At 43.3% G+C, this 27515-nt stretch overlaps 1 protein-coding gene across 10 annotated transcripts; it reads right to left on the minus strand.

Moving 5' to 3' along the window:
* Nucleotides 1–158: 158 nt before the first annotated feature.
* On the minus strand, nt 159–27515 carry ZDHHC15 (zDHHC palmitoyltransferase 15). 10 transcript variants are annotated; one of them, XR_014185029.1, is made up of 12 exons: nt 27359–27515; nt 23764–23790; nt 21728–21822; nt 20489–20609; nt 19602–19671; nt 18978–19010; nt 17855–17975; nt 16847–16979; nt 15606–15732; nt 14136–14250; nt 7902–7984; nt 159–6834 (listed from the first exon to the last, which is right to left on the minus strand). XR_014185029.1 is itself a non-coding variant. In XM_082062287.1 (12 exons), exons 1-11 carry the CDS (start codon nt 27474–27476, stop codon nt 7941–7943), a joined length of 999 nt encoding a protein of 332 aa, XP_081918413.1. In that variant the 5' UTR covers nt 27477–27515; the 3' UTR covers nt 159–6834; nt 7902–7940. The 10 variants fall into 10 exon arrangements, 4 of the variants coding, with proteins under 4 accessions (XP_081918413.1, XP_081918412.1, XP_081918411.1 ...); XM_082062287.1 differs by having other exon boundaries at nt 14141–14250; XR_014185030.1 differs by lacking the exon at nt 159–6834 and having other exon boundaries at nt 14141–14389; nt 21728–21744.

The following is a 27515-nucleotide window of genomic DNA, read 5'->3' on the forward strand; positions in this document are numbered from 1 at the left end:
CAAAGGCCTGGGCTGCCTGTGAATCCTTTTTCTGACACAGATAAAGAACCTTCCCCACTCCAAGCAGTAATTTCAATCAATTCAAAACTGTGTAAAGCTTCCAGAGAGAATGTTTAGCCTGAACATGGGCTAAGTCATAGGAAATAACCATTCACAAGTATAACAAATGAGCCCAAAATGGTTTTAATGCAGTCCTGGCCTGCAGTGCAGTATACACTGTGCAGGCTTTCTAGTATAAACCATAATACAAAATGACAAAGCAGAAACTTCAGGATATTCAGCTGTAGAAACCATACAAACACTTGGAAAACGCCAGTGGAACATACACAAAGCATTCATCGGGAAAGTCAGAATGTTTGGCGGACAGTAAAAATGAGTATCCAAAGCTTTTGTAAAAACCCATTTGATATCAAAAGTCGCAATGCCGGCAGCAGCATTAAACTCCTGAACCTGACCAAACATCCCACATGTTGTCAGCAGATGGTGACATTCATGAGAAAACATTTGCTTCCTATTAAATTAAGGGGTGAGAAATCGGTATTAAGCAACACAGCTCCGAGTGGCAGGTCCTCAGCTGAAGAGAACAGTGGTGATTTTACACAAGATACTTATAAATACCAACACCAGCCCACGCTGGTGATCTAAAAAGCAGCTGAATGGAAAAAAAATCAAATCAATACAATGACATTTATGTCTCTAATTCTAACGATTCAGCAGTTTTTGGCAGAGTTCCCTACGCCGGTCTCCCTGGGTACGACACGGGCGTCGCACTACGGTGGCTGACACGAAGGGAGCTCTGCCCAGGCTAAGAGGTAGTGAATAGAACATCGGTTCCCAAACGGAGCTTTCTGACCCCAGAACGGCTCCTGCAGTTCATGTCCCGCTCAGCGCAAGGTTTCCTGCTTAATGGTAACAGCAGCGAGTGAAACCCGCTCGCTTTACTGAAACAGGCAGAAACCAAAAGCTGAATTCCAGTATACAGACAGGTCTGTGCTTACCTGCTCCTGAGATTTAATTTTTATTGTCACAACAATAAGGAGTCACTTTCAGATGAAAACCAGATAATTGATAACAGAATGTGGCCTTTTCTATTTGATACGTGGCTGGCAAAAGCACCAGCCCCGGTGGTTCACTGTGCCATCAGGACACCAGATGCTGATCCCTTGGTCCTTTTTGGTTTGGTTTTTGTTTTTTTTGGTCAGGGTTTTTTTTCTCCTTAACAAAACTCTCTTTTAAACAGTGGTTATTATGCACTAAAGTTTTACAAATGCTGCCGTAAATCTTAAAACCTCATAAAGAAGACAAAAATATTTCAAGCACCATGAAAGCATAACCCAATTACAGGCTGACGTCTGAAATGTAAACTTAGGTTTTATTTCAGAAGGTTGACATTCCAAATTGAAGCTAGAAAATGAAGAAATGATTTTTAGGAAAGAGAGAAAAGCAACGCGGGAAGTTGGATCCCACTGCTCCGAGCAAAGCAGGCTCGGCCTGAATAATGAGATCCACAAACCGATACCTGACAAACATTAAGATCAGTCACAAACAAAATACGTGGCACAATTGCTTAAAATGACACCTGCTCACCTTCGCAGTACCCAAAAAAGCTGAAAAGCTGGTAATATTGTAATGGGCTATTCAGGAGGAAGAGGAAAGACTCTCTCAAAGGGAGATGGAAGAAAGAATAAAACTGCGTAACAGCGGGTGTAATCTCAACGTTAATCACCAGGGAAGGAAATGTGTCAAGCACAAGGTACCGGCACAGCCAAGGGGTTCGACAGCCCGTTCTGTGAGCGAGCAGCGCTGCTCGGCCACACAAACCCCTTAACCCATCATTTCAGGGCGACTTTATTTGTGCAAGTGCCTTGTAACAAAACAGAAGCTGACAGAATTGGAAAAATATCCATAAAATGAAGGTATTTTCAAGTACCATGGATCAATTTCAAAAATTTGTACCGGAGGAGGCACCGAAATGAAAGTGACCCTTTGAGTTAATTAATTCTGGCTTAATAAACAAGGTCAGCAGCACCTCCTTAGCCTAATTCAGCACATCTGTGGGTGAGCCAGCCAGGCAAACAGCAAATCTGCTCCGCTGGCGAAGCGACTGCGTGGGAGGCGGCGGGTCCCGAATGCCCCTGAGCACGTTGCTCTTTGTGTCCAACTTGGGGGAAGAAAAGGTTATTTTTTCTTTCCCATGACACTTTACATTCATATTACGTTACAGACTTTACACAGCAGATTTGGTAGCCAAGACCAAGTTGTGCTTTCAGTCCACACCAGCATACACAACTCAAAAACTACGGCTAGTACTGATTCTGCTGAACACATGGCTGGTTTGTTCCAGGAAGGAAACATTCATTGCTCTGAGGAAGCTTCCCCGCTCTTGTCAGTGACAGGTCACTACCTGCACTAGGTACAGCTATTAAAATCATACACTATTGCTTCCCGTTTAAAGGAAAACAATCTTATTCTACTCCAAAAACATCCTGTACCAATTCAGCAAGAGACAAAATTGCAGTGCAGTGAGGCTTGCAGAGTCCTAATTCCTTGGACAGGACTCAGGGGCCAAGGAGGGGACTTACCACAAATACTACTCATAGAAACATCAATATGATGTTTTCACTTTTTTTAAGAGTACAGCGTACCTGAATGTAAATGGGAGAGAATGGGGAGAGGTGAGGAGGTGGTTGGTTGTGATCCGTTATTTTGGAGCACTAATCTAGGAGTACAGGGATGAAACAGTAGCAGGTACCACGGTAAAACCCAGCAAGAACATTTGTTCTTTCACATGACGACATTCACTTGGAAAAGTTGCTTATAGCAGAGAAAGTCCTCGCTCACATGAAGAACGTGAAAACCGTTTGTAAAACACTGAAATAGAAAGAAAGAAGGGGCCAAGGCAAGGTAGGACACACTGTACCCAGGCTGAACTCTCACATTTCTGCGCCTCAAGTCCAGGTGACAAACCCAGGGTTGTGTTGAACACTTGCAGAGCCGCTCCCAGCCAGTCTGACTCATGTCACATCCCCTACCACCTGGCGACTATTGGTAGAATTACAGACGGCGTCTGGTGCTCCCAGTTCCCGCTTCCATGGTCTCATCAAAATGACCTCGGCAGTCACATCCACCTCCTGGGACACGTTACATTAAGGGAATAAAGTCATTATTCTCTAAATACAGGTGCTTCTACACCTCAGGCTTCACTGGCAGTGTGAGATCCACCAAGAGCTGTTTCTGACCCTGAGCTGAAAACCACTTTTCTGCTTTATTCTGTAGTGTAGATCTGACGCTAAACCAGAGCGAACAGCCCCTGGATGGGGCTGAGAGAGCTGTGTTCTGCTCCCCGGCGCACCAGGCTGCAGGGAGCACTGCAGCCCCACGGCCGCCATCAGAACTGAGATTCAAACTTCCGGAGCTGAATGGTTTTTTTGCGGGGTGTGACTGGATTTACAGCACCTAACTAGGTAGAGGCTGGCAGTAAACATCATGAGAGAAATCCTTTGGGCCTTTTCCACAATGCACCACACAGATCCATCCTGCACCAGCGAAAGTGGAAATGGATTTTACCCCTTAAGGAACTATTTGCACGTTAAAACAACGACCCTGCACTTGGCTGAAAACTTTCTCTCTTTTGGTACCTACAGCAGTGGCCACAGCCAGCCTGAGGAATTGCTGTTTTCCAGTGCATTTCCCCAGCATGTTCGACAGAATTATGTGCATCCTGCATTTATCGCATGCCTTGTATGCAACTTTCTTTCAGGAGCTAAGGAAAAAAGTCAATTTAAATAGTAAATAGCAGCTCAGGCTTAAACCAACAAGTTTTAAAATTTAATTACAGCTTTTACACTGCCTAGATCTCTAGTTTTTGCCTTTTTAAAGGCAAAAAATACTAATTGGGAAAAGCGTATTCTCCTCAGTAGCCCAGCAGTTGTGTTTGCAGCACCAGCTGCAATAATGCACTGATTAAAAAGCTCTCAGCAGTTGTATTTTGGGAACCACCAATTTCCCTACAGAGCAACCTCCCGACAGGACAAGTGCCGGTGCAGCGCAGGGAAACCTCTTCTGAATAACCAGACAGGAACAAAATGGAGCTCGTTCAGGCATCAGACACGCATTTTGTCCATGTTTTGTTCTGCCTTGTTTTTACACAACTTTTGTATTTGTTTCATTCCAAAGCTCTCAAAAGCCTGACGTGTGAACATCGATTTGAAGTGGTTCAGAAGCGCTCAAACTATTTATTGCTTCTACCTGGGCAAGAGTTTGGTGTAACCAAGTGAGGCTGAGCTGCTTCGAGAAAAGAAAAAAATCAGCCATAATTAATCACACGAAAAGTTACTGAGTAAGTTACTTGGAAACCTTTAAAGCTGGTTCTAAATCTGCGCTGGAGAGCTGCGTTATCATAAAAACATGTTTTAACAATCATTAGAAGACAGAGCCTGATTTTCCGTGCCCCCCAGGCGCGGCGCTGCAGCCGGCAGGACGCTGCCCCACATCTGCTCGGCAGAGAAACGGCACCGAGAGACCGACCGGGCTGGGAACAACCAAATCCAGCACAGAGCCAAGAGCCTGCTCAGAAAACTCCTGTAAACCCGCACGGTGCAGACACAGCTCTGCCGCTCCCGGCTCAGACACAGCTCAGCGGGCAGAGCCACACGGAGTCACCACATCAGCTCCCTGGCTTCACAAATGAGCAACTCAGAGTTTTCAAAGGCACCAACAGCACCTCTGTTGGTGCTGAATTCCTGTACATCTCCTGCTGTGTTTTGCTGCCACCGTCCTCTCCAGATCCCCCTCTGGAACACGTTTTGCCAGAAATGAGGTGATTCGTTCTAGTGCCACCTGTCATCAAACACGGCTTAAGAGCCACCACAAGATTTCCAGCAGAAATGCGGGTTTCCATTGACAGGAAAAATAGTTTCAGCACTCAAGAGCTGTTTGCTGCCAGAACCACTCAGAGATGTGATTAAAGTGGTCGGAGCAGGAACATCCAGGTGGTTAAACATCTACTCTTACAGGCAGAAAGTCTCTGCCAGAATCTCTTCTGTCTCACCAATGTATTTCCACTGGTAGCAACCGCAGAGTAAAAGGAGGACAAAAGGATTTAGTCTGTAGGCCAGGCCTTTGTCACCAAACAGATCCTTATCAAGTAGTTTCTCACGACACGCACAGCTGCTTCTGTGGTCACTGTCAACACAAATGGGCTGATAAACACAAAAACGGGATAGAAAATGATTACAAATGATCCTAAAGGCAGTAAACCAATACTTCAAGCATGCACGTAACTCAGACATGAGTGATGGAGATGCCAGGTCTGAATCATGCAGATAAAAAAAGACTCAGGTCTAGAAAAATGCATATAATCCTGCCAGCACATTCTCAGTTCCATTTCACAGAATAAAAACAGTGATACATTCCTTTGACTGCAAATGGAGCAAAACGAAGAAAAAAATCTCATCACCTCTTAGTGCTGAAAAACCTCTGAACCACCATTCGATACATTTACTTATGAAAAAATTAGAAAAACTTAAATAAATCAGTTGTTTCTTCAGCATCATGGGAGTAAATCCATCTTTGTACCTCATTAAGGTTTATAAATACAGAAAGGGGGAGTGTCAGGAGGATGGAGCCAGGCTCTTCTTGGTGACAACCAGTGATAGGACAAGGGGCAATGGGTGCAAACTGGAGCACAGGAGGTTCCACTTAAATATGAGATGAAACTTGTTCCCGGTGAGGGTGGCAGAGCCTGGCCCAGGCTGCCCAGGGAGGTTGTGGAGTCTCCTTCTGTGCAGACATTCCAACCCGCCTGGACACCTTCCTGTGTAACCTCATCTGGGTGTTCCTGCTCCATGGGGGGATTGCACTGGATGAGCTTTCCAGGGCCCTTCCAACCCCTGACATTCTGGGATTCTGTGATTTGTGGAGCGTAAACTCCAAACACCACTGTTGGAGCTAAATCTTCAGTGCACATTTCCAACTCATGTGTTTTGAATTTACGTCTTCCTTTCTGACTCCAAAAACACACACATTTCCATCAAACACCGATCCAGGAACGAGTTGATATTTTAGCCCTAGGAATTAATGCAAACTGCACAGTCTTAAGTTCCCGTTTGCATTTGAGGTGCCTGCAAGCAGCATTGGCCTTAAAGGGCACTATAACTCTAAGACAACTTACACCCTCCTAGAAAAAATGTAAAAAAACCTATGGCCACAATATTCTTGAATCTTGATACTGGCAGTGTGAATATTCTATTTTCATACACAGCTGCACATGCATTTATGCATGTTCAGCGCTTTCTCTTTCAACACACTTACATCCAGCTATCAATTTAGTGCCAAATTTAAGTGGGTCTGTCTCTCATCAGTTGAACTGACTCAGACAGAACTTCAAACATGTTAGAAAATGCCACTTGTCAGAGAAGGTTGGAGAATCAGTCTCAAAATAAATACCATCCCCAAGAATATTATGGCTTGGAAGAATTTCAAGAACTTGAGTCCCTGATGTTTGCAAAATGAAAAGGCCTTTGGAAATGCCCTCGCATCAATACTCTTTACCTATTTTGAATAAAAAATATATATTATTTATAAAATAAAGAGAGCAGGCCAAAGAACATTGGCCGGAATCACTCTATAAAACTGTTCTGTTCACTCTGTAACTTAAACTTATAAAGCCTTGAAGCATCTGGGTAGCAGGATTTCTGGAGAAGCACTCTAGAATGCAGATTCCAATCAGATGATGCTTCATGATGTTTTCTCATCTTGAAGATCCACTTGTTTTCTGCCCCTCGAAACCGAAGTCCATGCCAAGAGAAGGGATGTTGGCTCCTGAGAGGGAAGCTGAAAATTAAATGAAGAAAAATGTGCAACAATAAGCACTGATCTGATGAGCAACAGAGGGCTGTCTAATCCTGACTTGGAGCACTGTTTTAAAGCCATGCAGAACAGGGAAAACGTGTTTTTCGCTCCCTCAGCAGAATAGCAGCGTGCAGTCCTCACTGACTTACTGACAGAAAAATACTTCGGGGTTTTTCTTCTCAGTGGAAAAGAATGGAATAGTATCTGCAATATGCAAGAAGCCCGTTTGTAAAAATCCCAAGTTGCCCTGTTTGTGTGCAGAACTGGGCAGTGCACTGCAGTGCTCTGCTGTACAATAGTTACTCAACACCCAGAGAAAACAGGGGCGAATTCTATCTGACTATTCTGCCTCCGGCAAGCGGGACAGCAGAGGGCACTCCTGGAATCTTCCTCTGCTACACTCTGCTGTGAAAATGTTCCACGGAGAATGAAGAGGGCACAGCCTGCAGCTCACTGCCACGGCACCTTTGGGGTATCTCCCCACTGATAGGAAACTCAGAATGGACTACAGACCAGTGAGCATCCCGGCAGCAGCATCTTCCTCAAACTCTCTCATCTGTTGTTGTAACCAACTTTCTCCAGGGTGAAACAAAAATAAAAATAGTAGCTGATGTGGGCATTACTTCCATTTATTCCTAACTGCAACTCAGCCGTTCTCCACTTTGGTTTAAAACTGTAGCTGCACCTTCCCACACCTTTCATGAATCACCCAACAGAGTCCCAATCCTGTCACTGCACAAGTCAGTGGCAAGAGTTGTTCCTGCCACATTTCCCAAAGGAGCTGCAGGGTCTGTGTCCTCCTCTACACCCAGGGCTCTCGGCTCCCGTGTTAACTGTGGCAACATCCAGCCCAGGCCTGCTGGAGAGCCACTGTTTGCTTTTAGGCTCTCTTAATGTATTTTCTGGAGAAATATTGGTGAAATACTACCAGGCACAGATGCAGCACCACGCCACTCTGGTGAGGGGCTCAGAGCTCTGCCAGCGTCACACTCAAACCCGTTTCCCCGCAGAGCGGCTGTTTGGAAGGCAATGAACAAAGAAATACTGACCTTTCTGCACAAGCTTTATACTGCTGCATTTTCAAGCTGCTACGTCTCCTTTTCTATGGCAAGGGATGAAGCTTCACCAGAATCTGTACAATGAAAAACAAAGTAGAGGTAAGTAAATCTGGTTTTCTCACTGAAAATATATTTTTGACTAAGTATGGGAGTGTGTTTTTAAGAGTCAGTCCAAATAAAAATAGACAACCACTTGTCAGAGATAAGTGAACAGCAGTTTTTAAACTGAGATTATTATTGGCTTTATCTATTTCATAACTGTGTCACAAGTTTTTAAGCCACAAAGGCAAATCAAGATCTTTCAGTTTTAACGGAACATGTCAGGCTTTTCTGGTTAGAAAATTATATGCAATGGAAGTAATACTGTGTCAGATGGAACCTGAAAACTCAAGAGTTCAGAGCACTTCATCGGCTGGTGCCTTACAAAGAAAGAAAAGCAGTGGTGAGAACACAAGCAAGAGTAGAAACATCATTTGTGGCTACAGTAGTTTCCTAGAACCCTCCTGTCGGGTGGGGGCGAGGGAACCAAAGCTTCACGCACCAGGAAATCACGTTCCCTGCCTGCCGTTGGGTTAATACAGCTGTGGGAGAAATACATGGTAATGCACTTCATGCACTCACGGCAAGTTTATTCCTGCACATTTTCACTTGCAAAACAAAACCCGTCATTTTTCTATGCAGACACACAGTTTCAGCCCCAATCTTGGGGAACTGAAAGCTGTGCAGGTCAGACTTAAGCCATATATAAGCAGCACAGAAATTTCTACTTTAAACTTCTGTAGAGAGGTTGAGGCAGCTGGGCTTGTTCCATCTGAGGAAGAGGAAGCTCAGGGTGACTCTACCAGAACCTACAGCCACAGGGAGACTGTTGAAAATGACAACCAGCCTGAAAGCAGCTCATACTCAATGGAAACAGCATCCTGCTGACCGTAGGCAACAGTGGTGTTTTGCTGTACTGTAGAACTGTATTAGTACAGTAACTAACAGCCAAGAAACTCAATGCATAAATGTATCTTCACAGCCTGCCTACGAGCTGGGAGGGTTATCATGCCGCATTTCTCCCCACCGGCAAAACATGGTTAAGTGAAACACACGGTCCTATTAAAAAAACCACCAACAAACTGTGGCAGCTACAGGAGTAAGATCCAGCTCCCAAATTCACCCTTCTGAAGCTGTTCCCACGCCTGCCAAAACCAGATTTCCAAACTGTGTTGCTCTGATCTTGTGCTGCTCAGCTTTACAATCCAGAGCTCACTGCAATACGCCATGGTCACCGAGCAGTGTCAAATATCAATTTGCCACAGAACTTTCTTCTATTTTCTCTAAATGAATTTTCTCTTTGAAGGTAAAGAAAGAAAAATAAAAAGCAAATACTTCCTCCCCCTTACTACTCAATGATACATACCCAATAAATAATTTGCCTAGACCTCTTGTTTCCTTATTATATACAAAAAGAATCAGCGCTATTTCCATTATCAGGTTATTTTCATATTTATGAGCATAGGCATCTATTTTACCACGCAAAATCTAATACATTTATTCAGATGGGAAGTTCCAGAGAACAGCCCTTTATTCTGCACACAATCTGAATGTCAAAGGGAAGTGATAAAAGGATATACAAGACCTGCTGCCTCTGAGACATTAGTCTCACTGAAATTTCACTCCCAACTTCTCATGGAATAGCTTTATTCACCTAATTGATTGAGCAGCTGTAGGTCTGATCCATATTGGTTTTACTAAATATGTTCACTAATTGATTGAGTCAAGCTGACGCAGATTCCTGCACAGGTACCTCTCCATCATTTCAGAACCGATTACAAGGCAGTCATTGATGCAGGGTTTAGCGCTGCTGTAACTTCATCTTTTTCTGTCAGACACAATTTAACCATTTATATCACGCCTAAAATCCAGCGATGCAAACCTCATCTTTTGTCTCCGGTAACTGACTTGACCATTCGTTGCGCTGTCTGAGCAATCACCACTCACTTCTGACGTCAAAGGCGCTTCTTTAACTTCTTGATGGATAGAAATCCAATCCTACACTCACAACACACGACTTCTCTACTCGAAGGCCTGCTATGCCAAATTAGCTGGTATCACACGACATGAAGCTCCTTTAATTAGACTCCTAGTGATTTGAATTTAAATTCAAATCGCATGCCATCAGACACCTGAAGCTTCATCATGCCAATAGAGACATCAACTTCCACCTCTTACTTGGGATACGCTGGTTTCTGCTGGAAAGATGTTACTTAGTGCAGATGACAAATTTTTGAAGATGAGAACAATTTGGGAAAGATTTGATTCACACTGAAGCCTTCTGGACAAGTTTAAATGAAACACGATTAGATTAATAAATCAAAGAGAGGAGATGTTGCTATAAACGTACAGGAATGGCTCTCTTGTCCTGTCCTGCGCTGACACACCACAACCAACATGTCAAACACATTCTAGGTGAGTTCTCTGAAGAAACTGATAACCTTCTAAGGTGCCAACATGTGATTCGGGGTAGCCCTTCAGCTAGACAAATTAAAAAGATGTCCATGAATAAGGAATAAGCGTTAATAAGTCTGAAAAAAAATCAAATTACCATGAATTTGGAAGCAAGTGTTTTTAGTTTCTGGCTAAGAAATGAAACAAAAAGGTTCCCCACAATATTTTTCTCCCTACATGAAACAATAAAAGCCTTAGCAAGGCCAGGATTAAGCGGGGGGGGGCGGAAATCCAAGTAGGAAGGGCACATTTAAACATCCATATTGCAGGAAAAAAAGGACAACCCTGTGGGTAAGATGATTTGGTGTGTGTGCTCCTGGGACCTAGATGAAGCTTTCTCACCTTGTGCGCTCAGCTGGGCTTGTCCTCACCTCATAAATCTCTCCGTCTCCTTAATGCTCATCTCCCCCACACGTGAGCTGTTTTGCTGTTGTGGGGGCTTCCAAATGCCCTGCTTTGTGCCAGCCTGATATTATCAGCAGGGAAGCAAGACACTGCAATAGCATGGGGCTAGAGCACCTTCCTCATGAGGAGAGGCTGAGGGAACTGGGGCTGTTCAGCCTGGAGAAGACAAGGCTGAAAGGGGACCTTATTTATACTGAGAAATATCTACAGGGTGGGTGTCAAGAGGATGGACCAGACTCTGTTCAGTGGTGCCAACAACAGGATGAGGGGAAACTGGGACAGACTGAAACACAGGAGGTTCCATCTGAACATGAGGAGAAACTTCCTTCCTTTGAGGTGCCAGAGCCTGGCCCAGGCTGCCCAGGGAGGCTGTGGAGTCTCCTTCTCTGAGACATTCCAACCCGCCTGGATGTGACCCTGTGTGACCTGCTCTGGTGACCCTGCGTTAGCAGGGGTTGGACTGGATGATTCCAGAGGTCCCTTCAACCCCAGCCACTCCGTGAGTTAGGCACAACAACATCAGTGAAACAAACATTTCATCAAGCTCCTTTTTTCATTATTTCTGTGGTGTTTCTTATGCACAAGCCTGGAAGGGGGGACTCGGCTGCTGAGGAGACCCCTCATTACTCCTGCTGCGTAACACAAGTGCACCAGCAATTCCTGGTGAAACGCCAGGAGGAGAGAGACCCCACTCAGCTACAGGAGGGCAGCTGTCATTCTGAGCTTGGTGCAGCTGACAGTGACACCTCCTAAAACCGCAGGCTTGAGAAACCTGAACTTTTCATACTTCCTCAACTTCTGCTTTGCTTAATGTCCAGGCAGTAGGAAAAAGAGCACATCTGGTACCTATTCTTATAGAACTCCCTCTTCCCCAACATCTTTTATACTAATCAAAACGATACGGACATTTGTTATTTGTGCTAGCAGAATGGTACAGTCAAGAGCTTAGAGAAAAATACTCCACAAGGTGGATTTATGCTGTATCACAAAACTACTCACTCAGAAACATTGTACATGTGCCATACGGTTGGACTCGATGATCTTAAAGTTCCTTTCCAATCTAAATGATTCTGTGATTACTGAATCAATCACGACCCTACCTGCTGGGCAGGGAGAACCACAGAACTTGTAGGTTCAGGCAACCCTGCCTGTTGTGGAGCCGTTTGATGGGAGTTCTGCGCTTCGCGGCTCAAAAAGAGAAATAAAGGGGATTTTCCCCAACATTTGCTCTGCCTGCTGAACCCCAGCTCCACATCACTGATCTGCAGACACACAAAGGACACAGTCCTGGGCATTCTTTTATTTGTAGCTCCCACCTTTACCTCACAGACACTGCCAAAAAATTGAACTTTGCCAATGACGGACCAAGATCCGCACACCAACAGCTGACTATGTACTCACAGCGCTCGTCTTCTCACTTTTGTTTGTAACTTTGTATAGGCTCAGTTTGGCTTTTACATTACAGTAAGAGGTTCTAATTATACCTATATTACAGTTCTGCAGCTTCTTGGAATAAGATTGCAAACCGCTTTTTCACTGAGAAAAACTAGTATCTCAGCTGGAAGGGACCTACAACGATTATCTAGCCCAACTGCCTGTAAATGTCATTTATTGTATAAGCATTATCGATTGTGGAACTTTATATAAGCTCCAGACTCAGATTCCGGGGTCTGCTCGGGCCCCAAATCATCTCACTGTCAGATGTTTTCATAATTAAGCATTTATTTTTTATTGAGAGCATTTATTACTTTGGAAAAGTTGGAAGAAGCTCTGACTCATTCCTAAAGGAGTTATTTTAAGCATCATAAACAATACACAGAGATGCCATATTTTGTTCTTTTTAAAGCCAATTTGTTTTACCTTACAACGGCCAAAATGTACAGTACAAAACGACGAGCAGGTAATTTTCTAACACACAAATATGAACTAATTAAAGCAGTTAATTTGGAGAAAAGCTGAGATGAGCCTCTTCAGTCCTGCTGACATGACGTGTGCCTTGGAAAAAACACAGACTGTTTATTTTGTGGTGGAATAACTTGAACAAACAGCCGCAGGTGAGACCCAACCAGGGCAAACAGCGAACACTGTGCTGCGCGGGTTGAAGAGCTCATTGCACTCTACATTGCACACGTATTAAAATGTTTGCGTGAAAAGTTTCTCTTACTGCCTTTAACCAAGACCACGGTCTTCCTCACAGGTCCCCAAACATACGTTTGAGCACATATGACTAAAATGTATATTCTGAAAGGGAACGTTATCAGTAAAGTTTGTGAAAACTATTCTGAGGCAATAAAGAGCGTGACTATGGAAATCGTGTCTCTGAACAATAAGGCGGTGATATTAATATTTGGTTGTCCAAGTATAATTGCTTGATCCACTAATTATAGTAACCTGAGAATCAATCAACACTTTTACCTTCCTTAAAAGGAAAAAAAGAGTGAGATTATCACTGTTCTTTTAAAGGGAGCCAGTGGATGGCATCCTTGCTCCACAGCAGTAAATACGAGCCCATGTGTAACTTACTGACTGAATTACTGAAGCCTCAAACATGGTAACTGGGGCCTCTGACATGAACCCTGATATTCAGATGTTCTCCCAAGACAAAGCTTGGAGGTAAATATGCAAGGAAAGAAAATCAAGTTCAAACAGAGGAATGTAACAGTAAAGAATCATTAAACTAATTCTGGATTCATCTAACAAAAATAATCAAAGAATGGATATACATATAAAGTTTTTCTAACAGGACATCCATAGCATAAAGGGCATGTTTACATTTCAGAAACAGGTCACATCTATCGTAGAAGCACCTTCACCCAGAATTGCTCTCGAATTGCACACATATTTATTCTGTGGAGGTTTGCGCACAGCGAGGCAAGCATCAAAACAACTGCTGCGCTCTTGTCATAAACCCGAACAAACAACGTATATTCCTAAATGTATCACTGCGTTCAGGTGTTTGCACGCACTTTCACAAACTCTTAGAAGATAAATGCACTTAAAAAAAAATACAGTCTTTTCATTTTTACAGGCACAACCTTATGTCTCCAATAACTGCTGCATGAAGCAGCATTTACATATAAATACACTCAGTGGAAATTTCAATTTCTCTCTGCAGCTTGTAACAACCTCTCAGTTCATTTACTCACAAGTAGAAAGCTACTAAAAAAAGAGCTGACTCCAAAGTAGGGCTTATTTTCAGTCTGTGTCCATCAGTCAAGTCAGAGCTGCCCAGTGACTCGGCCAACACCATTTTTTATTTGATCAGCTCTTCTAATTCAACTCTTAGTCACTGCAGGTCAAGACACAAGTAATTTCCTTTAGCGTTACCTTACCATGAGGCTCTTCCTCTATTCCATCGTCTTCCCACTGCTCCTCATTTGCCAGGAGAGGATTCTGAGCTTCACACAGAGCTCTCATGGGGAAGAAGTGTCCATCGCCCTGGCTGCGTGGGAGGAGGCAGAGAAAGACACTGTAAAAGCAGCAGGTGATTCCGAAGGATGACCATCGCTACACATTTTATCTGCAGCTCAGATACCAAGTGTGGTGGTGGGGAGTTCTGGTCCTCAATTCCTTCAAGCTCTCTGGAGAATAAAAGTTCAAACCTATAGCCTGGAATGAAATAATTTTTAGCAGAACTTAAATGTGCCTGACTTGATCAAGTCATTTGGATACAGGAAAAAAACCAAACAAACCAAAAGAAAAAAAACCCTCATGGACAGCTAGAATTAATGGGGGAACTAAGAAAAATATTTCTGTCGAAGGAGCAATTTATACCATATGTATAAATTTTATCAATTTATACCATTGATGCTTCAGGGCAGAAATTACACTTCTGTCTTTGAATGACACTCAATAGAAAATGGCCCAAATCTTAATTAGATGTTACTGGAAGACAAATAAAAGACCCACTTTCCTGTGACCTAAACCTGAACACAGAATGGAAAAAAACAAAATAAATACATTCTGCAAAGATCTGAAGTAGCAAAAGCTTTTTTTGCTTTACTACCGCCCAAAAAGAAACGCAAATCTGGATATCAAACAAGAGCTCAAGAGTGTTCGAACTCACGTGATGCAAACTAACGAAGCTGAAAGCTGGATGTTGCAGCTGGGTGTGCAGCAGCACGGACACGAGCTGTGAACTGGCTCAAGTGCCCTTTTGCTCTGATGATTTTGCTTTATGCAAGGAAAATGACCCGAGCGTGCTCCCTGCGCTGACCACACACAGCGGTAACGCCTGACGGGCACTTCAGCGCTGCCCCTCTGTGCTCACCCTTCCCCTTCAGCTAAACAAGGGTGGGAAACAGATGGCAGTGGGGATGCAACTGGGCCTTAGACTTACATGCTACTACCTGGAAAAGCTGTGAACTGCTGTGCCAGGGAGTTATTTGCAGTTGTGCCCAATTACTAAAGGAATTAAATTCCAGTATACTTTACTACTGGTCTACTAAGTGCCAAAAGCACCTTTTCCCCTACACTGAGAAACAAACTGCTGCAGGCAGAGGAGCGTGACGGATGAAGAAAAGGGCCCCCTGAAGGGCACACCCATGGACACACGAGCCCCAGGAGCCCAGGAAGCGTCCAACACCCCACAGCACATTGACCCCCAAACCCCTTCCAGCCTCCTGGTGAACAGCATTAACACAAATGATGTTCATTGGCGCACTTATAATGATGAACAACAGCAGCTGGCCAAGCCACACAATAACAGGCGTAACTTGTGAGGCTGTGCCAGACATTTAAAGCCAGTCTCTTCAGTTAATTGCATCAGCTTTTAGCTCTGACTTGATTATGACTTACCTAGAGGCAATAGGTAGTAACCACAGCTTTTTTTCTTCTCCAAACACTTGCTGAAGGTTCTTTACAAAGCCAAGATTGAATCCGTTTTTATCTGGGCCATTTTGAAACACGGGAGCTGAGAAAGCCTCTACACACAGATGGGATTTCAGCGAAAAAAGGCAAAATTAATGGCAAATACATGCACAGTCCTTTGCAGATTTGTAGCCAGCTACAGACAACGTGATTTTTTTTCCCATTTTGCAAGCCTGTAAAGACTTTCAAAGTGAAGGTAAGAATCTGGTGTTGCAACTGAGCCACACAGAACAGTCAAATCTTAGCACAAATAGTTTGTTTAATCGAGAGAATAGAGTTAAAAGATCTTTGCGTGAGACTCGTTGAAATTCAGTAGGTAGAAATTTCTAAGTAAAAGATCTGCAGAATTCAGGAGGTTGGTCTTCAATGCATATTTCAGAAGTGGCACTGGAGATTTAAATTGCTTCATTCATTAATGATATAATGAACAAACATTAGGAACCAACACATGCAAACAGACCCTCTGCTATGCTGAGATGTAAAATTAAGAAAAGAAAGGGGAGGAGAACCTGGAGTGCACTAGAAACAAATTTATCTACCTTGTAAGGTGCTGCAGAGGGGACAGATGAGCTTCAGTGCCCCTTGAAATTAGTTCTGAAGTTAACAAGTATACAAAATCTGAATATTTTCAAACTCTTGATAGTGTGTGTATTTTGTTATAAAACTTTATCCAAAAAGCTTTAAAGATTGAACAGAATTTATCTGAGAACAAACAAATAAATCACTTGACAAAATCATTCTATTTCAGATTTTCATTTCCTTGGTTTTACAGCCCCAACTCTTTTGCCTTTGTCAATGACGATGGACACTTTGTCCCAACCTTACTCAGCTGGTTTAGGGTGCACTCCAGCATATGAGCATAAAGAACCATTATTCCTGAAAAGCTGCATTCATTTCACAACAAATGTAGTTATACATATGCATAACATTTGTATAATTGGACTTTTACGCTTTAAGGCTCTGATTTCCCTAACAAAACTTTTGTCACACCAGCTAATAAATGCAGCTCATTTGAAGTAACAAATTTCTGCAGCATTGTGCCAAGATCTTAAATCTTCCTCCCCTCATAAGCCGGCGGGAATGTATAGAAGTAGAACACAAAAGCCTGTTTTTTTCCTTCTTCCAGAACTTTTGGTGTGTCTTACTTAAAGCAGACACAAGAGCCTTACCTAAAGTAGATCTGTTTCTACTAACGAGCCAACAATGGTAGCCGAACAGAAAGAGAAGGCTTACAAAGAACATGACGGCGATGAAGAGAAGGAAAAGGACATGAAACTTGGACCGTCCATTAGTCAGTTCACCCTGGAAAGAAAAGAAATACAGAACAAGTGGTAAGAACAAAGAAAAGCTGGAAGTTCTTTGTTTCTAGAGAGAAGAAACATTTCCTTCTGCAGTAGAAGAGTCCAGTGCCAGAGATGCTCACACACATACAACTGCACAGAGGCTGTGGGGGCCTCGAAGTACAAAAATGACTTCGCAGCCTCTGCACATCCCATACGCAGCCACTGAGCTCAAGCCTCTGCCCTTCTTACCGTTAGAAACAATTCCTGCTAGTGTCCCAAGAGCATCTCAGAAGGCGTTTTGTGTAAGTGATTAGTCATTAAAACAACAAAAATTCAATACATGAATGCACAGCAAAGTTACTTAAACAAGTCATACGGAGTTATTAGCAGAGGGGAGATGAAAAAACTAGAAACAAAAGGCCTTACTGGAACTGCCAGCTGGCATTGCTTGCAAGTAAATGACAACTGACAACTGAATAACAAGCACACTTTATTTCAGTCAACTTTGAAAGTGAGAAAGGTGTCATAGGGGATTAGAAAATGAACAAGTTATTTTGACATTGTTCAATAACTACGCACAGATCGATGCCAGGATGTTATACTTTGATACTAACGCTTCTGAGATACGCACACATGCAAACAGAAGAACAGGAAAAGGATGTAACTTTTCTGCCAGAAGCTAACTCTACAGTTCAAAATTCCTGAAGTCTATTCGCTTCTCGTCTTGTGCATTTCAGACATATAATGGGAGTTATACTGAAAAGACAGGCCCGGGAAAATACTTTATGGAAGAAATGCAGACCCTCCATTGACTGAAAGCAAAAAAGCAACGCGAGTGACTAAACCCCACCAGACTCACAGGGTACAAAAAAGTAACCAGATTTCATTACTTACGGTCCAATACTTAATGAAATACTTGAAGACTGTTGCAGCGATATACAGGCAATATAACAAAGAATACGCTAAGAAGAGCAGAAAGAATTTGTAGTTAGAAAATCCAACGCAGTTATTCACCCTAGAGAACAAAAGCAAAGTTGAAATCAGGATGTGTACAGCACGCAGTTGTAACACAACAAATCCTTATTAAGCCTCTTGATCGTATACAATTTCCTCAATAAACAGCTCCCCTTAGTGGTCAAAATGAAATAGAACTAGTCTTTTTGTTTTTCACTTGAAGACTTGCTATGCCAAGTAAAAGAACGGTTCATATTTTTGGAATCTGTTCTGACGTTGGTACCGCTGGTCAGTCTGTCCCAGGGGCAGGCTGGAATGACTTGTGTCTGTTCCTTGTCTGCAAAGGTAATCAGATCTGGGATTTCTGAGCTGTGTTACTCACTTGCAAATCTCAGGAACCAGCTGAAGCACTGCTTGTTTGTTCACACACAAAACAAATCAACCCAAATTTGATTATGATGCTCCACGCACAGGAGCATTAAAAGGAACAGGGGAACGCTCTAAAAAATAGTACGTCTTTGTCTCAAAACTCAGGTTTGAAAAATCCTCCAGAATTTAGGATTACCAGGGAGGTTCAGGTGGGGAAATGTGTTGCTTCTGAGTTCTGAAATCTAAAGGCAAAAGCTTAATTCATCCACGCACTATTCTACACAAACTGTCTACATAGGTGGCAGGAATCATTGCAGAAACAATCTGCGTGCAAATACTATGACTGAAACAAGCACCGACTGCTTGCTGAAACCATTATACACCCAAAGTTAAAGGCTATATTGAAGTCTCCTTAAAATGTGAATAACAGTCAAAGAGTGAATTAGCAGTTGGGGTTTAAACTATATTGATACAACAGCTTCTTCACACATAGTTCATGGAACAAACATGAATAATGTGTCTTTCAAAATATCAAACATTTCAGGCAATTTCGAAGGGTAATTATTTTATAAATTTCCCAACATAAGGACTCATGGGCTAAACCGAAAGAGGCATACAGATGCTATGCTGTGGAAGAAATGTATTCAAACAGGCTCTCTTTTCACACAATTGCAAACCCATATCTAGGACGTACCAGGGACAGTGATGATCCATTTTTAGCACACATCTGCAAAACGACAAAAAAGAAAAATGGAAGATCTTTATTTGGTACTTAATTGCCAACTGCTCATAAATAGCAAAAGCTTCTGATTTTTTATGATATTTCTACATGACAAACTCGAGATTGTACCGTCTCTATGAAATTTTTAAGGCAGTTATAATTTTAAGATGGAACATTTATTCGTTTTTCAATATCAACCCATGTCCTTGGTCCTGCGCAAGACAAAATGAAATGATTTCTGCCCTTAAGGGCTTAAAATTTTTGCCAAACGCCACAGGTAAAGGCTTGGAATATTTTAAAACATCATTTTAAAAGTCAAAAGAATACGTTATTTTCACCTGCTTAGGTTAATCAGTTCATTTTCACTAGATGACAAGTTTTATAGCAACTTAACGCTGGCAGGGGTGGGAACCGCAAACACTTCAGGGCCACAAAGCACCGAAAGGCAAACGCTAACGCTGCCACGCGCGCCGGTGGCTGCGCTGGACACACGGACTTGGAACCTTCATGTGTAAAAGGCCACGTGAAGGACCAGCCCGTTCACATAACTCAGTGCTGACGATATTCACTTCCGCGAAAAACAACCCAGTAACTTACATAGCACAAACGGAGCAATGGTGACAACGATCAGGTTTTATGAGCTGGCACCTGTCACAGAATCGAATACCTGAAATTAAAGACACATTAATAAAAAAGTGTTATTTTTTCCATGTGGTAGTGAATATTCCTAACTGTTCATATTCTTTCCTCTAGCATTGCAAAAGAGGGGTGTGTTTGCACCTGATTTTCGCTGCCAGGTCATAATCAGATAAGGAAAGCTTGTAATTCTTCTGGAGACTTGCAAATGCAGTGAACAACCCCCACTGCAAAGCTTAGAACCAGCTTAAAAGCGATAAAACAAAATTGTACATGTCCCTCTGGCTTCCACGTTTACTCAGACTTTACAAATGTTCCATTTTGATAATTGCCTATATAGCTGTTCTTTACTTCAGAATTCTTTGGCTCGTCTCACAGGAACAGGTCAGAGTCTCCAACACGAACACTGATTTCTTTAATGCTTTGCAAGGAGCGCAGTACACATTTAATCACAGAACAAGGTCACAATTTACAGAATTATGTTCTGCATGTCTACCCAGTCTCCATTTTAAGTTAAAACGACCAGAGATTTTGTCGTTACTTTACTATTATTAAATGCAGACGACATAAGTATGCTTTTGAACTGCAAATACAAAGGGTAACGTATGGCTTCCCAAAGGCAGCACCTGGTACTCCACTGAAGACGAACAGAAGTGCTCAAAGCTCTTTTAGTTTTCGCAAACATAAAAGCTGGGAGAACAGGCGTTACAACTATTCGCGGGAGAGCTGCGTGCTGCACGCAGCGGCACTAGGACGGCCCTGCGGCTGGTGGATCAGCCGCATCGCCAGCCTGTGCTGCTCCAGCGCGCCTGATCGGCTTTAGAGAAACAAACCCGTGCTGGGCTGACCTCCGCTCCCCGTCCTCGTGTACACCGGCAGCCTCCTTGCGATCTCAGCGAGGATTTGCCTCTGCACCTCTGGTCTGTCTTCGTTCTCATAACGCTCTTGGTCAGCAAGGGACATATGGTACTAGAAGCAGAAGTCACAAGAGGAGCAGTTACCCATGGGTAGCAGAGATAATATTTCAAACACAGGCAAGTTTGGAAATGGTTTTACCCCCCCACTCCTAATTAGATTAATCTAATGTGAAAACGTGTTTGTTAAGAAGACAAAGAGAGTAAGTGCTGGACAGCCAGAATAATACGCAATACATCAATAAGAAATGCAAAAGTGACATTAAGGTCACAAACCAACATATTAGAATTGCTACTACTGCTGCCTTAGATTACTATTTTTCATGAATTAACATTACTAACCATGATAAGGACACTGTAAGCAAGAATCTGTCCTCAGCCACAGTTTTATATTCTAAAACTGGGATTAGTTGTTATTTATAAATCGACATTCTTGTAATTAGGATCCAATTATGGTCATGTATATTTGGAGTGCTAAACAAACGCTGCCCTCATTATGTTGCTCCAAACCTAGTGTTGCATTAGTATTTCATAAAGAACTAAAACAAATGCAAAAAATAAAAAAATCCACCAATCTGAGCAACATTAAAAAGTAAATATTTAGAGAGAATTGAAACTAATATCTGCCTCTGACTGTCCTGTGCTCAAACCACTTAAGCACACTCAACCTACGTTCAAAAACCAATACCAAACCCATAACTAAAAGTATCATTCATGAAACAATCTACTTCTGTCACAGTGAACCCCAGTTTCTCTTTACCATAGTATAATGTTACATTTGTTTCTCTTACATTTTTGAGCTGCTGACCATGGAAGTACAAGGGCTGGAGCTACGGGAATACCTGGCACTACATTAAAGTCACGTGCAACGTACAGAGCCACAGGCCTCATTGCATGAATCCCAGCGCGTTTTAAAGGACAACGGTTCTCCTGTCCCTCACTATCACTGCTGGAGCACCTGAGAAAGCACCTTTAAAAGTCAACACCATCTCCACTTTAAGTCGTGCTCTTTGGGGAGTTAAAGGATTCTCAGATTACTCCGTTTTTAGGGACAACTCTAGGTCATTTCTCATCCAATCCGTTGTCCAGCTCGACTAGGCTGAAGGGTTTTTGAGTTCTCGTTAGCATCCCTGCTGTTGTTCTGCAATGAATGAACAGGGCTTGGGCTCTTACCTTTTTGCCTGGCTGCTCTGGGAGGGTAAAAATAGACTTCCAATATGTCCACACAAAGAGCACAAAGAGAATATGGAATATTATAAGATAGGCCACTAAAAAAAAAAAAAAAAGAAATAAACAAAACAAAACCAGAAGCAGAACAAAGACTTCTTAGGTTAAAGTTTCATTCATGAGGGGCATAATTTCAATGTTTCATAACAATGACCAAAAAAAAGGAAAAAAGAAAGATTTACAGTATTAGAAGACAGCAAAACCTTATGGTCTGAGGGTCAGTAAAACATCAGCGATCTGTGGCTGCAGTTCGGCATTACCTGTCTCACAGCCCCCCCTTCTGCACCCGCTCTGATTATGTGTCAGATGTAAGAGATGCCACCCGCAGGGCAGGTGACAACCCTGCACCCCCAGGAACGACAGGAATCCTGCCCCCATGTCCCAGGCACAGGCAAAACAGAACTGGCTGGTGCTGAGCAGCATCCAGGTTCACCCTGCAACACTCCAGCGTCTCCAAATCTGGGGTTCAGCTGTGACTAAACGCAGTTAGAATCACAGTACCGTAACATCAGCAACGCGTTTTCCACCACTTGCGAGAGCTGAGAGGAATAACGTGCTCTAGCAGAGATTTGCATCGCCAAAAAGAAATCCAATCTCCTGGTCAACATTTTAGATTTGCCACAGTTGATGCAATAAAACAGACCGGGAAAACACCCCTCAAATTGAGCAAAACAGGTCTTGTGATTAGTGAGAAAGAATTGCAATCCACTAGACACATTAGCACATGACACCCAGCGTGCGTCAGAGGGACCTTAGTTCAATATTCAAACTTTATTTTGAAGCTTTGGGGAATACTGAGGTTCAGAAAGCCAGAGCACAGCTACCCTTCCGCTGCACAAACTATCTGATTGTTATTTCTTCAATACTCAACTCACTAAGTCATTGTCAGTTCTAAGACAGTTGTATTTAAACATGCCATTTAATCACCATAATAACCTCATTTAAGCTTCCAATTCTAAAACCAAGATTTAAAGTAACTAGTGCTAGTAGAAAGAGAAGTCCAGAATCCAAACGCTTCCTAACTTCTCCAGCAAGACTCTGTGAAAACGTAATTGGTAAAAAGGCCAAACACAGTGCTGAGACTTTCTAATGAGACGGCAAACGATCTGATACGTCTCACAGGAATCTGCTGGATTGTGTGACTGGTCTGTGAATCAATGATAATTCGTTATTATGCTCTCAAGTTTGTTTGAGATGTTATCCATATACTACATGCAGGTGGAGCTCAGTCATTTTTAAATTAATATGTAAGGAGATAAACCTTGCAACAGGTTTAATTCTGTTGATAAAGCAACACAGCAGCATGTTAGAGGAAGCTGACCTGGAGATGCACCAGTAGATTAGGCACCGAATAACCTTCTCCTGCTGAATCATCATTAACATTATGCTTTCTATAGTTTCTCTGAAACAGTTTCAAATATCAGGACAGAAACCTTTGCTCCAACTCATCTGTGGTAGCAACTGAAAGCTGCTGTGTATACGGTTATATACCTGTTGCTGTATATATGTGATTAGCGGTCAACAGAAACTAGCAAAAGATCTTCTGCAAAATCCTCCCTACAAAAACCACCGAAAATAGCTTTCACTGAGAGAGAAACCAAACAGCGAAAAAATCAATAGGCAGGCCACAGAACAAACCCAGTCTTTTCTGTTTAGCCGGTAAAATCGGATCTGAAAATGTAGAACACAAAGGCAAAAGGTGTGGGGGTGTATAGACATTAATCATTTTTTCTGAAAGCATAAAAGGGATCAAAGCCTTTTCATGTTCTTCTGCTTACACTGGGGCTAAACGGGGGGATTTCCCAATACATCCAAAGTTATAGCGTGTGTGACAACGCATGCTGTGTACTTCATGAATGTGGAATTACAGCAAGGGAACACTGCAGGAGCATGCAAGTTAAAAAAATGGATGGAAAGTATCTCTGATATTTTAACTAGAACATCTGTGACCAAAAGTCAAATACTAAATAGAATGCACATACCTTTTTCCACAGGGTTGCTCAGAGTCACTGAAAAAGAAAAATAAATATAAGAATGTCTACGGGGCAAATAGGATTCCCAGCAAATTTGCGACAAATAATGTTTCTATTTGAAACGCAGCCAGTTCAGGGAAAAATGTTCAAACTCAACCGACAAAGAGAGAGCCCACAGTTTAGCAACAAATCAGCAGCGTCCTTAACAACTCCTTGTTTGCTCACGCAAATGACACCCACAACAAGATGTTCGATAACTGTTACTTACGCTGTGTTTTCCCTTGTTATAAAATATATTTTGTATATTTGTACACTAGAAATATGGCAAAAATAACCCAGTAGTGACTTGTGCCCTGCTTTGTGCCGGTCCCTCAGTGGTCTGGACCCTCCACAGTAAGCCCTGCCCCGATGCATTTCTGCATCAGCATAAATAAAACATTGCAAATTGTCTCAGCTTTGGCCTCGTCAGCAAGAAAGGACACACTGGAATGACTCTATTTTTACACTTGCTATTAGCAGAGTTTTTACAAGCGCTCCTTACTTGACCATAACCATAGATCAGTCCCTAATGACAGAACCACTTAGAGCAATGAGCAAAGGGGACATCGCTCAATATCTACTTCTCCTGATTATTTCAAAATCCGTCCGTTATTTTAAAAGCCATCATTCAAGTTTAACAGAAAAGATAAAGGCATCTTTCTTTAACTGAAAACGCCGCAGTTCTGTGATAACTTGCCAGAATACTGCTTGGAAGACAAAGATCGTTCATGGGATGGGAGCCCCATATTTTGAGACCATAGTCTTGCATCTAATGGCTGCAACTGCAATGTGTTGCTCCTTGGAGGAGCAGAGGAACCAAGGGACACTAGTGGCCACAGATCATCACCCAGAGGCACAGCAATGTTATAAAAATCAGATCATATTGTTGGAAGACTCAAAAGATTTGGGAGATTGCACATAGCAGTGATGAGCCCTTCAGTAGCTGTCAGACTGCACAGAAAAGGCAGCGATGGAGGGATCGGAGTCTTTTAGTTCCAGCCTAGAGCCAGTGCCTGCAAAGAGACACTGTTCTTCAGACTCACTCTATCATCCAACTTGGAAAATGTCAATAAGAGCAGCAACCGAGAGCTCCTGCCTTTAGCAATGAACACAGGTTTTCTTAAACCCATGCCAAGAGAATTTTCATCCACAAGCTCTATGATACAGAACAACGTACATGAAAAAAAGAGACCAAATATTTGCTGTCTCTCTGCACACTCAATTTCAGATGAACAAGACTTGTTAGGAAACCTCTAGTTTTTCCTTTGGTTGCTGCAAATCAAGCTATGAATACATCGCCTTTTCCCAAATCCTGCTTGGTTCCCCCCTGGAGTCCGTCCCGCACCCGCAGCCTGGCCCTTCTAGGGATCTTACTTGAGAAAAGAGCAAACTCCTGAATAAAAATCACATCAAAGGTTTTATGGCAGGACACTGGGTCATTGTTCTCACTCTGGCAACAACCACTAACCAGAAATGAAACCAAGGCCTCCCCTGGAGTATGACTTGTTGGCCATACCAGTCATTGGAAGTTTAAAACCCAGCACCAGGAGACACCTCCAGGACATCACCCCACACTACTGTCAAACCTCAGCAGTCTACATGACTAAAGATGAAAAGACTCCAAACAGAGCTTTTACTATTTAAACATTTGCAACAGCTGAAATGGCAGGACACAGCGGAAACCTGAAAATAAAAGAAGGCACACATAAAGCCTTGCTATGTCAGAAACCTGGAAAACAGAGAACGTCCTGAGAGCCGGTTTTCAAGTAACTGCATATACCAACAGCTGATGTTCAAATCCTAACATAATTAGTCGTTTCAATTTCAGTATAGATAACCTCCTCCACACATAAATAAAATGCATGAGAGAGAAAGATGGGGTGTGGGCAAAGGAGTGATTTCAAGCAGCGATTCCAGGCAGCAAGATGAGCTCCTGCAGAACAACACAGGCCCAACCAAAACCTTACTGAAACCAGCAGAGTCTTCTCTAATATCTGCACTGAAACTTGGAATTAACCAGTGTTAAATATCACTGAATTTGCACAGAACTGCAAACAAAGCATATTTCAAAAGACTGTCAGCATTTCTGAAAAATCCTCTGATTTTTTGGGCACATTCTCTAACTGACAGTTACAGACACCTCAGAGATACCGTTCTATGTGAATTTTTGGAACAGCCCACAATCTGAGAGATGGAATAAAATGTCATGAAGAATTTGGGGCTTTTGCCTAGCTGCCAATTAGATTGGAGCAGCTGCTTTTCATTTGAGTCTCCACTGAGGAAAAAACAATAGGTCTTGCTGCATTAGGCACCCTAACAAAAAATCTGATTTAAATTTGCAGTGCAGTACCAGCACAGCAAGGTCTCAAACTTCTGTCCTGAGAACTCTGGCTTCATTTACCTGGCTTTCCCTGTCCTGAGGAGAAAGAGCCACATGCTCCTCCTCACCATTTCCAAAGTGCAGGCTCCCAGCTCCCCCCTCCACCAGACCCAGCAATCCTTTCTTCCAGTAACAGCTCTTTGCACACACACCAAACCAGAATAAAATAAACGTGAGGAAGTTTGCAACTTATTCCACAGTTAAATTGTCACATTAAGCTACGCAAGCACTAAACATTTTATTTCTAAAATGCACTGTTTTTCATGCTGCTGGAACAAGTTGAGTCATGAGCGTGATTTCACGTAACCTATGTTTTTCGTTATCGGATATTTAAAAAAATCACAGAATCCCAGAGTGTCAGGGGTTGGAAGGGACCTGGAAAGCTCATCCAGTGCAATCCCCCCATGGAGCAGGAACACCCAGATGAGGTTACACAGGAAGGTGTCCAGGCGGGTTGGAATGTCTGCACAGAAGGAGACTCCACAACCTCCCTGGGCAGCCTGGGCCAGGCTCTGACACCCTCACCCCGAACAAGTTTCTTCTCATATTTAAGCGGAACCTCCTGTGTTCCAGTTTGCACCCACTGCCCCTTGTCCTGTCACTGGTTGTCACCAAGAAGAGCCTGGCTCCATCCTCCTGACACTCCCCCTTTACTTATCTATAAACATGATTACAGTGCAGGGCATATACTGATTTTTGTCACTCTTTAAACCAGAAATCACGTCTGAGCATCATCTTACAGCAACAACAGGGTCGTTCACCATGGGTATAAACCTCCCAGTCTCCAGCATCACTCAACAGACTCCTGACTAAACAAAAGAGCCCACAACGCCCACCCGGCCCCGCCAGGGCACAGATCGTACAGCAGAACTGGCAGCGCACCATCAAACCCGCACTAATTAACCCCACACGGCCCTGACCAGCGATCCCGTGTTTCCTGGTCAACGGGTGCGCTGCTGCGATGGGAGCAGGTGGCACCACCGACCCGCCCCGGCACCTCCCGCTCACACACGGAGGAGAAAGGAAACTGACCCAGCTCCCCAGCCCGGAGCTGCGTGCGTGTCCCGCGGCACCGGCCGGGACTGCGACCCGGGGCGCACAGGCCGAGCCGGGGCAGCGCCGGGCGGGTCCCCGCGGGGCGGGACAGGACAGGGCCCCGCTCCCCCCGGCCCGCCGGGCGCTCACCCAGGCACAGCTCGAACACGTAGGCGTAGTAGGACCAGAGCACGACGAGGGCGATGATGAGGACGGGCAGCCAGGCGAACGCCCGCTGGCAGCGCCGCAGCCCCCGCGACACAGCCATCTTCGCTCGGGCCGCACCGGCAGCGGCTGCGCGCCGGGA

This window comes from Streptopelia decaocto (assembly GCF_964273445.1).
Source record: "Streptopelia decaocto genome assembly, chromosome: 10".
Classification (NCBI taxonomy): Eukaryota; Metazoa; Chordata; class Aves; order Columbiformes; family Columbidae; genus Streptopelia; species Streptopelia decaocto.

Excerpts from the sequence above, each read along its gene's own strand:
- ZDHHC15 (XM_082062285.1), bottom strand. The coding sequence starts at position 27,476 with ATGGCTGTGTCGCGGGGGCTGCGGCGCTGCCAGCGGGCGTTCGCCTGG. Across the intron at positions 21,823-23,763 it reads GAGCAACCCTGTGGAAAAAG|TGGCCTATCTTATAATATTC; the intron begins GTATGTGCATTC and ends TTTTTTTTTTAG. Across the intron at positions 17,976-18,977 it reads ATGGATCATCACTGTCCCTG|GGTGAATAACTGCGTTGGAT; the intron begins GTACGTCCTAGA and ends TTTGTTCTCTAG.